General features: G+C 44.9%; 1 protein-coding gene across 1 annotated transcript in view; it reads right to left on the bottom strand.

Moving 5' to 3' along the window:
- Positions 1–6,918: 6,918 nt before the first annotated feature.
- Positions 6,919–14,926, bottom strand: part of LOC101982390 (cytidine monophosphate-N-acetylneuraminic acid hydroxylase) — a 55,094-nt gene continuing 47,086 nt past the window's right edge. The window contains exons 13-15 of the mRNA XM_013349069.1: positions 12,449–12,564; positions 9,039–9,135; positions 6,919–7,692 (exon numbers count right to left, since the gene is read on the bottom strand). Of these exons, the coding sequence (XP_013204523.1) occupies positions 9,060–9,135; positions 12,449–12,564 (192 nt within the window). The 3' untranslated portion in view covers positions 6,919–7,692; positions 9,039–9,059. The remainder of the gene's footprint in view (positions 7,693–9,038; positions 9,136–12,448; positions 12,565–14,926) is intronic.

Here is a 14,926-nt window from a genome sequence, read left to right as displayed (position 1 = left end):
GAAATAGTCTGGGGTGGTCAGTTCTAATTATCAACTTGACACACTCCAGAATCATTTGGAAAGACAATCTTGGTGAGGGACTGTCTAGATAGGGTTGGTGAGGGACTGTCTAGATTGGGTTGGTCTATGGGCTTCTCTGTGGGGATCATCCTGATTATATTGACTGAGATGGAGAGATCTACCCTTTGTGTGTGTGTCACTGTGCCGTGCCCCCAAGTCTGAGCTCTGTGTGCTATTACCCAAGTTTGCGAGCTTCGGGGAAGGGGCTTGAGGTTGAGAATACAGACAGACGCACAGACAGACAGACATACAGACCTTTTAACACTGATACCAAAAGCCCCTCTTTAATAGCACCATGTAGGCTTAAATACACTGCGGTCAATGGCCAACAGGTGAAAATCCCATCCTCTGATCCTCTAACTAGGCACAGCTTCTAGTAACTTTAATTAGAAGGTTCTAGGAAGGAAGAGCAGCTGAAGGCCAGGACTCATTAGTCCCAACATCACTGTTCCCAGGGTTTGGGACCTGGAGTGCATAAATGTAGAGCCCAATCTTGGGAGTTGTCGCCCAGGAGTTATCCACATTGCTCTTTGAGATGGGGTGTCTTATTGACCTGGGACTTGCCATGTAGGCAAGGCTGACTGGGTCATAAATCCCAGGATCTGCCTGTCTGCTCCTCTGGTAACCTGTGCATGCCACTCAGCCTGGCTTTTCCACACGGGTCCTGTAGCTGGTGCACACAGGTTCTCATGCTTGTTCAACGAGCACTTTACCAAATGAGCTATCTTCCCAGCCACCACCCAAGTTATTTTTTAATTAAATTTTAAAATCGTTATGTGCATGAGTATTTTGCCTGCATGCATGCATGTATGTTTACCACATACATTCCTGGTACCTGCAGAGGTCAGAAGAAGGCATTGCATCCCCCGGAACTGGAGGTACAGATGTTTTTAGCCACTGTGTGAATGCTGGGAATTGAGCCCAGGTCCTCTGCAATAACAGCAAGTACTCTTAAACACTAAGCCATGTCTGGCTTTCCCAGAATTATTTTAGCATGTAGTTAGTCACACACACACAAAATGTGACCATGAAGAAATGCCTAAGCAGGTATAAATGAAATACCTTCACCTAAGCAGGTATAAATGAAATACCTTCACCTAAGCAGACAAAAGTAGAAATGGAAAGAAGGTAATAGAAATATTTCAGGTAAGTTAGTGGTGGCCTTGAGTCCATACTGGATGCACTAATGTTTTTGCTTCACCAGGTACAGAACAGACACAGGCATCCGAAGGCATTTGAGATGCAGATGGAGTTATAATATGTAACATCCGTAACATAGGGCAAGGTGGAGAGGAGCTCATTTGCTTGTTTACAGACCACTGCACTGTGAAGCATCTTCCTCTGAGACACCACACATGCTTGTGTTCACAGAAACATGTGCACATGCACACACAAATGCACACACAGAGAGAAGAATGTGAGCACACTTAAGCACATACACACAGAAATGCGTGTGCACACACACAGAAACGTATGCACACTATTAAATAGTCTCTCATTTTAACTTAAAAATTTCATTGTGGATCCCTGGCTGGCCTAGAACTCCAAGACTTCCCTGCCTCTGCCTCCAGAGTGTTGGGATTAAAGGCGTGAGCCACCACATGCAGCCTAAAACTTAGATTTCTTATTGCAAAATTTTTCAAAAATAAGCATTATGTCTTTCTGTATCAGTAAATAAAGAACCACATTGCTCTTAATGGTAAAATTTGTCATTTTATTTTCATCTTGTATATTTTCTATTACATCGCATAATGCAGATGTTGCCAGTGTTTATTTACAAAACAGAAATAATTTTCAATTGCAATAATTACCAGTTGAAATCACAGCAGTTTTCAAAGCATAATATTTCAAAGATGATAAATACTAGCCTATTAGTTTGTCTGGAAGAGAAATCAAAAGATTAGTTTAATTTTTTTCTAATATGTCAGAGCAGCATAGAAGGAAAAGAAGAGGAAGAGGAGAGAAGAAATGCCTCAGCTTGGGACAGGCATTATTTTCCTCTGGAGGGGAACTGTGGACTCACTAATAGAAGCAGGGGCCAGGGAAGGTGTGAGACCTTAGTAAACCATGTCATCAGTGGAAACACTTTTATTTACAACTCGTGTGTGTGTGTGCGCGCGCGTGCGCATGTGTACCTGTGACTGTATACAGAGAGGTCAGAGTAACATTGGTCATCTTCCTCAATCACTTTCACCTTAGATTTTTGAGACTGGGTTCCTTACTGAATGTGGAGTTCATCTGTTAAGCTAGCTTGGCTTGTCAATGAGCTCCAGGGCGCCCCCTGTCTCCGCAGTTGGGATACAGGCACATATCATAACCCCAGGGTTTTATCTGGGTGCTGTGGATCCGAACACAATTCTTCATGTTTGCATAGCATGCACTTTAAAGGCGAGCTGTCTTTTCACCACTAGAGGATGTGAACTATGTAGCCCCCACAAAGAGTTTATGGGAATGCCCCATCTTATGGCCGGCTTTAGTGTTAACTTGCCACAAATTAGGAAAGAGCCCAGATTCGAAGAGGTATTTCAGAAGGATGATCATGCCACCTTTCGTTTGCGTGCCCTCCCCTCTCGCCGCAAAGTAGCGTGTGTTCTGTTGTTTCTGCTGTCCGTAGAACCAGCTGCCTGTAGAGCCAGCATTCCCAAGCTTTCCTTGTGGAGCAAGCCAGACCCTTTGATTTCCCAGAATCAGATTGTAGCCACTGAGATACCCTGCCTGTGGACTGAGTGACTACCAGTCACCACCCTTCAGGGAGAGACTTCTATTCTGAGACTAACCCGACAGTGGAGGCCCAACCTAAAGGTTTGAGTCAAGGTTCTGAGCACCTCAGATGTGGTTATATCAATGACACACATATGTATGTATGTATATATGAATATATATGTATGCATATATGAATATATATTCATCTCTTGGTTCTGCTCCTCTAAAGAACCCTGACTAAAATACCATGTCTGTGGGTGCTCTTCTCCAGTGCCTTCTTTCCAGAAGTTCTTGCCTCCTCGCTTCCCTTACTGTTACATCTGTCTTTTGAAATTTTTGACAAGGGGTGTGTGTGGTGTGTGCTTATGCGTGTGTGTGTGTGTGTGTGTGTGTGTGTGTGTGTGTTATGCAGTCTCACATCAAGATGCACATGTGGAGGTCAGAGAACAATGTTTAGGAGTCTTTTCTTCCTCCCCTACCATGTTGGTTCCAGGGATTAGACTCGGGTAACCAGGGTTGGCAGCAAGGCTTGGCTCCCTTAGCTATCCCACTGCCCATGGTTTTCAAAGATTAGTCATAGAAAAATAAACTCATCTTAATTTTCTAGAGAGATGTGCAATAACTTTGAAAAGGGGTGTGGCGGTCCATAAGCGAATCCCTGTACAAGAGAGGATAGGGAAAGAGGATCTGGAGTTCGAGGATAGCCTGGGCTACATAGACAAAATCATAAATGAATGAACAAATGATAAATGACTGCCTAGGAAGTTTGGATAAAGGAGAACAACAAGGGAGACCATATTTCTTATTTCCAGAGCACACTGTGAATCCAAGCGCACAGCAGACCTTTATACGGGAACTGATAGCTGTGCCAACAGGACAAAATGAGCCATTTCCAGTCTCCATGGTGAGAGCTACTGTCTACAGTGTCTCTACTAGGAAGCCAGGACATACTGTGCTACTGTACACCACATAGTCACTGGAGGTGGCTTTCAGAGCTCAGATTTTTACTTTTGTAAAAATTACTACGTTCCAGAAATGCTGTCATTTGGTTTTTCTGGAAGTGACACGTTCCATTCATATTCAAGAAAACACCTGCCGCTATCCAGGTTAGGAGGGAGCCCCTGTCCTATCCACCCTTATCCTCCAAGTCACCCAGAGCCCTTCATTTAAACTGTGCTTTCTCCATGGCTCTGCAGCTCTCTATCCTAAAGAAGGCACCCGTGGGTGACACAGTGCTGGCAAAGGCTTATAATACAGCTCTGAGGAAGAGGCAAAAGGATAAAGAACTGCTTTTTCTCTCTCTCTCTCTCTCTCTCTCTCTCTCTCTCTCTCTCTCTCTCTCTCTTTCTCGTTTTGAATAATCCTTCCTTCCTACATATCATTATTAAAAGGGGGACTTTCCTTTGAATTCCACCAAGAGACATGAAAACTACTCACCAAACACTGTTTGACTCTTACTGAGATAATCCTGCAGCTTTTCTTATTTATTCCTAGGGTGGAACACATTCATTACTTTCCTGTCGGACACATCTTGCATCCTGAGCACCTTGTAAAGAAAAGAGGTAAATTAAGCTCCTGGTTCTTGAGAAACTTGCTTCTCAGCACCAGCGTCGGCTTGGTACCTGGTAACGGCCTCCTGATTGGCCATGGCAAGGCAGGGCACCACCAGGGATACAGAGCAAGGGCCAGTGAGAGCCGCAGCACACTAAGGTCACTGCTGTGACATCCCACCAACCCCCACCCCCTTTCACCCCCAAATGGTCATCTCTTAATTGCCCACCTCCTAGAACTTCCCAGGGAGGATTAAAATGAACTGTGACTTTTGGTGGAGACATTCACACCCTAAGAGCTTGAAATGTTCACTTCCCCTAGGACATTTCTCCTCATGGTAACCTTTGCTTTCTGTTGGCTTCTTTTGTGCCATTTTAAATTCATGTTGCTGTTCCTCTACTACCCTGGTGACTCACTATTCTTTTGGTTGTCACTTGAGCATACAACATGCATTTTACCTATAAGCGAGGGCTCATCATGATGGCCAACTTTAGATTATGAATGCTGAGATTGGTAAAGCACACCTTACATGTAATTAGACTGAAGCTTCTGACCTAATAAGTGGTTTAATTCATCGATGGATTCAATGCAGTGCCTGCTGGCTTGAAACTCATTATGTAACCAAGTCTGGCCTCAAATTCATGACAATTCTCCTGCCTCAGCCTTCTGCATTCAACTTGGATTCAGATTTTGAATAGGCTGTTGGGAGATGGTGGAACTCCCTGGTTGGTTGGATAGGACTTTGTCCTTGGCAGTTATGTCTTGTCCTGGCTTCTTCCTGTCTCGACCCTCTTCAGTTTTCTGGTAAGGTAGAAAGCTTCTCTAGGACATGGTCCTACTACCATGATGCTTTGCCTGGTGCATGGGGTCGTGTGACCATGGACCAAAGCCTCTGAAACCCTGAGCAAAAATAATTAATTCTTCCTGTTAGGCTGTTCTCAGGTGTTTTGTTGGCAGTGACACAGAAAAGACTTTCAAGTCCCTGTCAGTTATCACTGAGTGCTTCTCGGCCGCAGCCTACTCTGTGCTGGCTGCTGCACAAAATGAAATCAGTCTCTTCGCCTGCTGGCACAAAGCTTAAGGTAAGCAGGGCAGAGTAGGCCACTGGGCTCTAGACAGAGGACTAGCTCCTCTCATCCCCGAGACATGGTTTCTTCAGAGCTAGGGTCTTACGTGACCAGGTGAACTGAGCACTTAGCAGCTGGCCTTCCTGAGCATAGGATGCCTTCACCCTAAGCTTGTGCAGCCCACGGGGCACCTCCCAGGAAGGCTGCCCAGCGGAGTGGCTTCCCATGAGTTTTTCTGCATTTCTCTTCCTTCTCTAAAATGAGAAGCAAGTCAGTCCCATGCAGGATTTCCTTCTTCTCCAGATGTCTGTCAACAGCAGGGAAGGGTTAGGATCCAGACGTCCTTTAAAGGTGCAGATGACTGGGTCTGCCAGCAGAGCGGAGGTGAGGACAGCAGGCAGAGGCAGCAGCTTCAGGGCATTCTCTGTACATCAGAGAAAGTGAGCTTTGGGATACTAGGCGAGGGGAGCCCAGGTGCTGCTGGGAATACACAAGGAGATTGGTCCGGAAGTGATGAGACAGGAGTAAGGGATGTTGGGTCAGTGAACCGGAGGGACTGGGCGGGTACTGTTCTCTAAGCAAGACAGACAGCTGATGTTCCCCCTCTGAGGAGTGGGTGGGGCTGGACACTGGACTCTCACCTAGATTACAGCCACACAGCCCAGTTATTTGTTTATAATTCTGCCCTACTTACATCCTGCCTTTGGATCTTGGAAGGTGCTAGCTATACAGAATTGGACAAAGGCTAGGGAAAGGGGTAGACACATGAAATCTCCATGCAACATCATCTATGCTGGGTGGAGACTTTCTAGTATGGCTGTTTTGGGGTCTCCTATGACCCTGTAAGAAGATTCTAACCTTGTTAATGTGGGATACCCCTTTGTATGCTGTGAATATGTTTTATTACTATTGGTTAATAAAGAAGCTGCCTTGGCCTATGGCAGGGTAGAATATAGCTAGGCAGGAAACCCAAGTAGAGGTAGAGGAAGAAGATGGAGTTGAGGGAGACACAAGCAGCCACCAGAGACAGGAAGTAACAAGCCACGAGCCTCATGGAAAAATATAACATAATAGAACTGGGTTAATTTAAGTTGTAAGAGCTGGTCAATAATAAGCTTGAGCTAATAGGTCAAACAGTTTATAATTAATATAAATTCCTGTGTAACTACTCAGGACGAGGCAGCCAGGAAATGAAAGTGCAGCCTCCAGTTACACCTTGCTCCATAAGTAAAGTCAGTTCCTTAGGTGAATATCAAAGCGCTACTTTGGTTTGTCTTTGGGATGTTATGAAGGGATCACCATTGTTTGTCTCCAGAGGCCTTAGGGGTTATTCAGTCGGGATATCAGAAAAAAAAGAGCTAAAATAACTTTGAAAGTACCATTTCTAAGAGTTCAATAGAAAGTCAAGTTCTTCATTTATTCCAAGTTACAGGTCCTAGTCTAGCGTGATGACTCCTGGAACCTCAGTCCTCAGCGGAAGACTGAGGCGGGATTGCTGCATTTGAGATCGGCCTGGGCTACAGAGTGAGAAGACAAATTTCTGCTTCAAAATAATGTTTTATTTGCCCACCATATACATTTGAACATCTGTTTTGTCAAACATTGCATTATTTTAGTAGCATCTGACAATTTACTATACAGAATAAATCACAAAGTCCAATAGCATTTCTATCTAGTGTGATATAAATAAGAATAATCTATCATTTGTGTTGTTGGTCCCTGTGAGGAGACCGGCAGTCTTCCATTGATGAGCATTAGGAAATAGCTCTGAGGTCACGCTCAAGAGGTAGGTGATAGTCAAGAAGGGCACTTGATCATACCGATGGTAGGTGGAGGAATATTAGAAAATCAACATGCAAAATAGAACCTTGGCTAATAATTACAGTTTCTTACAAATCAATGTATACATCTGAAATAATCATAAATTTTATAAAAATAGAAAAAACTCACAGGCAATTTAGTTGCCGATTTTAAACATTGAAATAATATTTTAAGAGTCCTAAAAGGAGTTCTTTTGTGGGATTTTTGCTGTTGTTATTTTGAAGACATAGATTCTTATTTTTTTATTGATTTTTAAAGTACATTTTCTATAAGATCATTAACAAATCTTGTATCATCCCTCAGCCAAAGAGCTATTTAACTATTAGAACTCCCAGGCTCCATTAATTGACAGATTTCATAACAGAATCAAAGTCATTCCAGTCCTGGAGAGATGAATTTTAGGGCGCCTCCCAGGCTTGTGTCTGGCAACCAGATGATGTCCACAGCTCTCTCTGGCAACAGTCTTCACGCAGCTGTCTGTGGGATTAATCTATCAGAGAACAAACGGCTGTTTTTCATATTCTTCTTAAATTCCAGCAGCCCTTCCTCCTGCCCATTTTCTTCTGCTCTCCTATCCTTCCTCCAGGTCCTCTAGCCTCCCATCCCTTCTTTTGCCCCCTTCCTTTCTGCTGTTGGAGTCTTGCGGTTTTTCTCCTTCCTGCTCCTTCTGTGTTTGGATTCATATTTCCTTGTGTTTGGCTTTATTTTCCACACAGAACTCATTCTTACTGGTTTCTCCTGGTTCTTCTTGCACAGGAGTTGTGGATGGGATGAATTTGGGGTGTACTGGGAACGGAACCCAGGGTCTCATGCACTCTAAGCACAAGCTGTCCTACCAAACCCCATTTCCAGCCTCAGTAAAATTTTTTTTTACTTTGAGTCAACCTATGCAGTGGTCCACAAAAGGCAGATACGTGGACATCTCTCAAATGTAGTGTTCACTGCTAAGATAAACACGTCCTCTTCGGTGTAAACTGCTGTGCTCAAGAAGTAAGAGCAACTCCTTAAATTTGGTGCATTGTTTGCCATTTCTAAATACATTCGTCTCTCTGCTTTCTGGCAGGGAAGGCAGTGTGACCAGTCAGCCACTGTCCCGACTGCCATGTCTTCCCTACCATGACTGTCTGGTCCCCCTGAAAGTGTGAGCTAAAGTAAACTCTTCCACCGTTCAGTTGCCTTTGTCACTTACTTTCTCCCAGCTATGAGAAAGGAAACTAACACAACACACAGCGTGTGCCCCATCCTAATAGCTTTCCATCTGCTCCTTGCTTTGTGCTGCATCCTTATTCTTCAGTTCAAGCTATGCAGCTGCTTTAAGGTAAGGTAGCTTCTAAGCACAGACTGTGGACTGCAACGAAGCTGTTTCCAACTTCTTGTGCCTCCCTGCTTAGACTCAAGACTGAGAAGACCCAGCCCAGTGCCCTGTGTGCAACTACAACATGAACCATAAAACACTTGACCCCTGAGTGGGATGTCAATATATTCTGATTTGATTCTTACTCTGCCTGGAGAAGACTCTGATACTTTTTTTTTCTTTTTTTAGATTTATTATATATGCAGTGTTCCTCCTGCATGTCTGCCTGCACGCCAGAAGAGGGCATTGTGGACAGGATTTCTTTCTGCAGCACTCTGTGGCACCTCCCACCTCCTATGAGTCTGTAGACTTTGAGGAGGGCTTCACTGGCTGTCCTGCATACTTATTTTTACACCTCAGTGTTTTCATGCGATCTCTCTTTCGTGATCCCCTGGAGGTCAGGTTTCCTGGAGTTTAGGTGAAAAAGCAAACACCATCGGATACATAGCTGGGTTTTCTACCAGCCCCACAAAGGTGCTTACCTGGGACATGCCAGGTCCTGCCTAATCACAGTGGATCAGGAATGACTTCCAGTTGGGTGGTGTCAGGGGGAGTTTTATCTGAAAATGATTCCAAAACCTACAAGAAACAAACCAGGGAGACACAAGCTTCAAACGTCGATACCTCTTGCTTGGCCAGGCTCCTTCAAGAAAACAGTGTCATCCAGCTGCTTCAGTGGCTGGTGCATCTGAGAGTTCTCAGAGTCCCTTAAGACATGATGGCCATCTGTCTTTTTATAATAAGTTCTACTTTAATGAATTCTCATTAGTGAAGGTTGCATTCATATAAGATACACAAAAGCTTCAGGATGGAGCATTAGTGTAAGTGACCGTGTCCCCTTGGATGTAGGAGGCGAACTTGCCTCCTGAAGAATGGTCTGGTTGACTGGACTCACTAAAGGCACACCCAAGAACTCACCCCCAAGGAAAGCACAGAGAACATGCCAAGAAGCACACACATGATTCATCTAACCACTACTTCAGATGGTGAAAAGTTAGAAAGGGTTCAATGGCTAAAGATTGTTAAATGAAGTCTGAATACCCGGGTATGGATTCAGACAGGCAGCCATTAAAATAACCATGTGAGAAAGTACAAAGTGATGTGGGAACGTTGTGCAAGAATGAGGCCAGCATTGTCCACATTGGGAAAAAGCCACAGTGTGTTTGGAAATACAAAAAGAATGATTAACTAGATACCAAACACAAATTTTCCCAAGTGAGGAGTATTTGTCATATTCATTTTTTATATTTTAAACTATTTTTTCAAAACTTTGACCATAAATATGTATTATTTTTATGATAAAAATATTTAACAGATCCACAGATCCTGTTTTAAGAACAACTGTTAAATAGGCCTGTGGCTGCTTCTCAGAACTCATCAGGGCATCCTTTTGTGCTTGTGACCTTTGTTCTCAAAACATAATATAAGCCAGATGTGGCAAAGGGTCACACTGTAACCCTAGTACGTGAAAGGTAGAGGCAGGAGAGTCACCAGTTCAAGCTCATTATCAGCCATACAGTGGATTGGAATCCAGCCTGGGCTATGTGAGATCCTGTCTCAACTCCTAAAAAACAAAGCCAACAACGATAAAACCTGCTGAACGACACACAAGAGCTTCAGCATCCGAATCGAGATGACTCCAAGATGACTTATTTTATACAGAAATGATACCTCCCAGAAACAGCCACATTCTCTCCCCCCTCCCCGCCAGAATAAGAAGTTGTTGAGGCTTAAGCACGGCAGGTGCACTGCAGCTGCTCTCGCTCAAAACCTCTGACCTCTCACTTGGGCCCACAAGGCGACTCAAGCAGGGGTGAAGCTGACACCTCCTCCTTCACTCTGTGTTCGTCTCCTTCAGGGCAGCTCAGACTCCTGCTCTGCACAGACATGCTAATGACTAAGGACTGTCTGGCTACCTGACCTAGCTCACCCTGCTTCAGTGCTGAAGACCCAAAGATACTTCACTGTCCTAAACCATGGTCACCTTGGATTTCAGAAAAAACAAAGCCCCCCAGAACATACCTCTGTACCTCACCATGAGGACAACAGTCCATTTAGGGGGTGAGGCTGCACCTGGAACAGAAGTGACTATCTTGAAGGAACTGGCTCATTCCCTGAAGTGAGGCAGTAATAAGGACTTCTGCCCACTACCCCACAGTACAGAACCAGAGCTGAAGTAAAGGACCAGCCAGACCACAGTGTGGCCGGGAGTACCTGACCATACACAGGTCCACCCACCAATTCTTCCCCTTATTTAAACTCCTGGCAGTATCCTGAAGATGATTTGAGCCACTGGTACCCTTTATATGCTTTTCTTTATGCAGTCACACTGAGTGTTCTGTGACCTCCACACAGGTACCACAAGCACATGCATGTTTACACATGTGCTCACAGAGGGACCATTATGAGTTGTTTCCCCATGAGCATATTGAGACAGAGGTTTGGAGGTGGAAGAGGTGTGGCGTGTCCTGGGCTTTTGCTCTGCGGCACTAGTTACATGGGCTCTGTTGGAGAAAACTCGGATATCCCAACTCCAAGAGAAAGAAGACTGGACAGAAAAACCACCTCGGGGTTGTAGCTGGGGCTATTCTGATGAAGCTGTGGAGTGTCTAACTGCTGTGGCAGTGAGATACTGTGGTAACACCCTCCCAACAGTCTGTGGCATGTTACGGAAGACAAAGATAGTCAACAGAAATGTGGGCATGCCCAGAGATAGGCCAGGAAGGCACAAGTCCTTTTATCAAGAGTCACCCAGAGAGAGTGTGGAAGGATGGGCAGGAAATGGGTTTCAGTAGGGGCTTGTGAAACCATAACGACTTTAACAGACATATACTTCTATATTCATTACATTAAAAAATATGTTTTTAAGACATTATTGGGGGGGGCCTGAATGAGGTGACTCAACATGTGGGAAGCTGAGCCAGGAGGATCATGGTAAGTCTGGGGACAGCTTAGGCTATGCAGTGAATACCAGGCTGATCTGGGCTATAGAGTACCTGTCACAACCAGCCAACTAAACAAAGAAAAACAAAGTTAAAATGAAAATTTAAAAGAAAAAGTGACTATAATTGTAACCCACCAGTTAAAAGGCTTTACTTAGACATTCTGATTTTTAAATTCTATTCTAATTTACCTTGTGTGTGCCTCCATGTGTGTGTGTGATGCATGCATGTGTGCATGCGTGCATGGTGTGCATATGGAGGTCAGAGAACAACTTCTAGTCATCTCTGCCTTTCCACCGTACGGGTCTCCCTGGGAGGGAACTCGGGTCAGCAGGCTTAATGACAGGAACTTTTACCAGAATAGGAACTTTAAAAAAGAAATCCTTGCAGCTTTTCAGAGGCCCTGTGGTGATAATAGGACCACCTTCTCTTTGATCTTGTGCATTCAAAGGCAGGAAATTGTTCCTTCTGAGATTCTAAAGATGACCTTAAGTAGATATGCCATTTATAAGTACAAGCACACACAAACACAGTGGACCATTCCTGTAAAAACACCCAGTCCATAGAACACTGAGCTCAAGTTTCTTGTCAAAATGCCAGGCATGATGGTACTTTCCTGTAACCCCAGCCCTTAAAAGAGGGTGAAGTAGAACTTGTCATGAGTTCATCCCAGGCTACATCCTGTCTTAAAAACACAGAGAAAAAGCACGGGGCCTCTCCTATCTGCCCATCTGTGCTAGCGGGAACACAGTGGTTGACTCCACTTCTCTCCGTCCCACCCCCTCCTCCCTACCCCGCCTGCCGCCATGCCCTCCCCTTACTCCCCATGCCCCTGGGTTCCCCCACCACCACTGCCATGCCCCTGTGTTCCTCCCCTGCTGTCATGCCCCCATGCCCCTGTGCGCCCCCACCCCTGTGGCCCCAGGCATCAAAAGCCCTTGCAGGCTTACAGGTGATGGTATATATCAGGATCCCTCTGCAGCCGGGTCTGGAATCCAATGTAGAGGTCATCCCACAGCAGCCCGTGCTTCACCACGTACCTGATGACATCCACACGGCTACGGATCTGAAATGACAGCACAGCAGCCGTCTGGGTGGCTCTGGTGTGTGAGAGTTCATTCCCATGCGTCCTTAGGGGCAGGAGCTGCCAGTGCTGGCAGAGAGAAGTGAAGGAAGGAGAGACGCCTGCAGGACAACACAGGCTGTCCAGAGACGGAGCGAGCTGGGAGCATGGGAATAGAGTGGACAGAAGCAGAGCACACACAGATTAGAAGGTGGGCCAGCTGACCAGGTCAAAGGCTTAAATCCGGGTCCAGCTTTGCCTCAGTTTCCTTATCTATAAAAGAAAGACTAAAGGTTTCATTCCTCATAGGATTGTGGTGACGAACAAGAGAGCCTATGAACAGAAAACACTTAAAATGAGGCAGTGAGTGCTCAGAAAACCATATTATGACCGTCACTCCCAAAGCAGCACACGCCAGCCTCCACCTGAAACCCAGATGCTGGCCAGAGCCTCCCAGTTCATGGCAGCAAGTGTGTGTCCAAGCACCAGTGAGCAGAACTGCCTTCTATCAGATGATTGAAGTCCTTAAGGAATCCCTGTGGCAGATACTGGAGTTGGTGGGCAAAAGGACACAGGGTTAGGGACAAGCTGAAATGGCTTTGGTCTCAGTCCTGTGTTGACTGGCTCTGTGACCTGAAATCTGTTAGGCACCCTCACCCACTCTGTGTGCGTGCGTGCGTGTGTGTGCGTGTGTGTGCGTGTGTGTGTGTGTGTGTGTGTGTGTGTGTGTGTGTGTGTGCGTATGCGTGTGCGTCTCCACCCCTCCCTCTCTTCCTTCCTCTCTTTTGTTGTTCATTTGCCAGGGCCTCACTGTGTAGCCCAGAACTGCTTCAAATTCACCATCCTCCTGCTTTAGTATGACAGCAGCTAGGACTTACAGGCGTGTGCCCCCAGGTTTTTCCCTGTTACACAGGATCAGTAATGGTGGAGGGGGACAGAAAAAGGAATTTATATAAACATGAAGTGCGTGAGATTGGGTACAGTTTCAAGCCCAGCTTCTTAAACTGTAACTGGAGACAGTAAAGCATAGCCTCCTCCACGTGTGGTTCCTGAGATGCAGGAAGCAACTCCCTCCAGGCAACCCAGTGGCAGCTCAATGAGGGTGTTGCTTGAGGACCAAGGAGAAAACACCTATGTGGCCCTGAGGATCGCTTCTATGGCGTCTGCATATGCCCTTGGCAATGTTACAGATGATTCTGGTTATAGCAATTCGACCAGTGTCCTTGTTCTTCATGTTTTTTTCTCCTTCCACACCAGTGGCTTCTGAAACTATGGATGTGCTGTATGATAATAGGAGTCTGAGTCTTCCTGATCCAATAGAGCAGGCAGGCATTAAAGCTGTAAAGCAGGTCATAGGAAAAAACCTAACTGATGAAAGAATTGGGAAAATTTGGGAAAAATGCGGAAATTGGTTTTTTTGCCTGATTATAAAACTTGGCAAAAGAATTATACTAAAATAAAAAAACTTGACTATAATAAATAATGTTTCTAAAAAACCTAGGGCTTTAGGGCTGACTGCCCATGGCCTTATGAAACAAAATTAAAATTGTAAAAAAAAAAAGCAATAAAAAAGGTATGACAATGGAGTAAAACCCACTAAACTGTTTCTATAAACTACAAGTAGTTAGCCTCTGAGGCAAAAGCCTCAAAAGTTGTTTTATGATTAACTAAGCTAAAAATTAAAAAAAATGTAATGGCTATGGGGCTTAAAAACTAAAAAAATGGCATAATAAATAACAATGTTCTAGTTTCAAAAGAATCTTTATGCTTCTCCTAAACTGCTTTGCCCAGTGTGTGTGTGACAAAAAAAATCATTTTCCTTACATAAAATTTACAATAATAGACTGAGATTTAAAACTCAGGACAAAAAAAAAAAAAGTCCTGCCCTGCACTGATAGCCTGCCAGTTTGCACCAGAATCCTGTGTTCACGTACTCACTTCGCCTTCTAGACATCCCAGATCTGAGCCCCTCTTCTCTGCTGAGGTTGGTCCCGGACACTGTGAGCCAAGGCACTCCTTCGGCAGGAAGGGCTGTATAACTGCATGTAAGTATTGTGGAAACACTTGGCAACGCTAAAATGTTTCTGCTTGTGCAATGAACAAAACTTCCATAAAACTCAAGTGGAATGAATCTGAGGCGCTTCTAGCTGCATTTGCTGAGATCTATTACAGATCCCACTGCAGCCTCAGTTCTGAACACATAGCATGTGAACCTTGCATGAAGCTTGCCACCACCACACAGAGCCCACAAGCGCTGCTGTTCAGATTGGACACTGAAGTGTATTTTGGCTTGGATGGCCTTGGCATTGCAACATAGAATGGGGCAAACAACGATGTCGACAATGTTTACGAAATGTTTGCCACA

Source organism: Microtus ochrogaster, chromosome 16 (assembly GCF_000317375.1).
Source record: "Microtus ochrogaster isolate Prairie Vole_2 chromosome 16, MicOch1.0, whole genome shotgun sequence".
Taxonomy (NCBI): domain Eukaryota; kingdom Metazoa; phylum Chordata; class Mammalia; order Rodentia; family Cricetidae; genus Microtus; species Microtus ochrogaster.
Note: the sequence above shows the minus strand (reverse complement) of the source record. Positions and strands in the feature narration are given on the sequence as shown.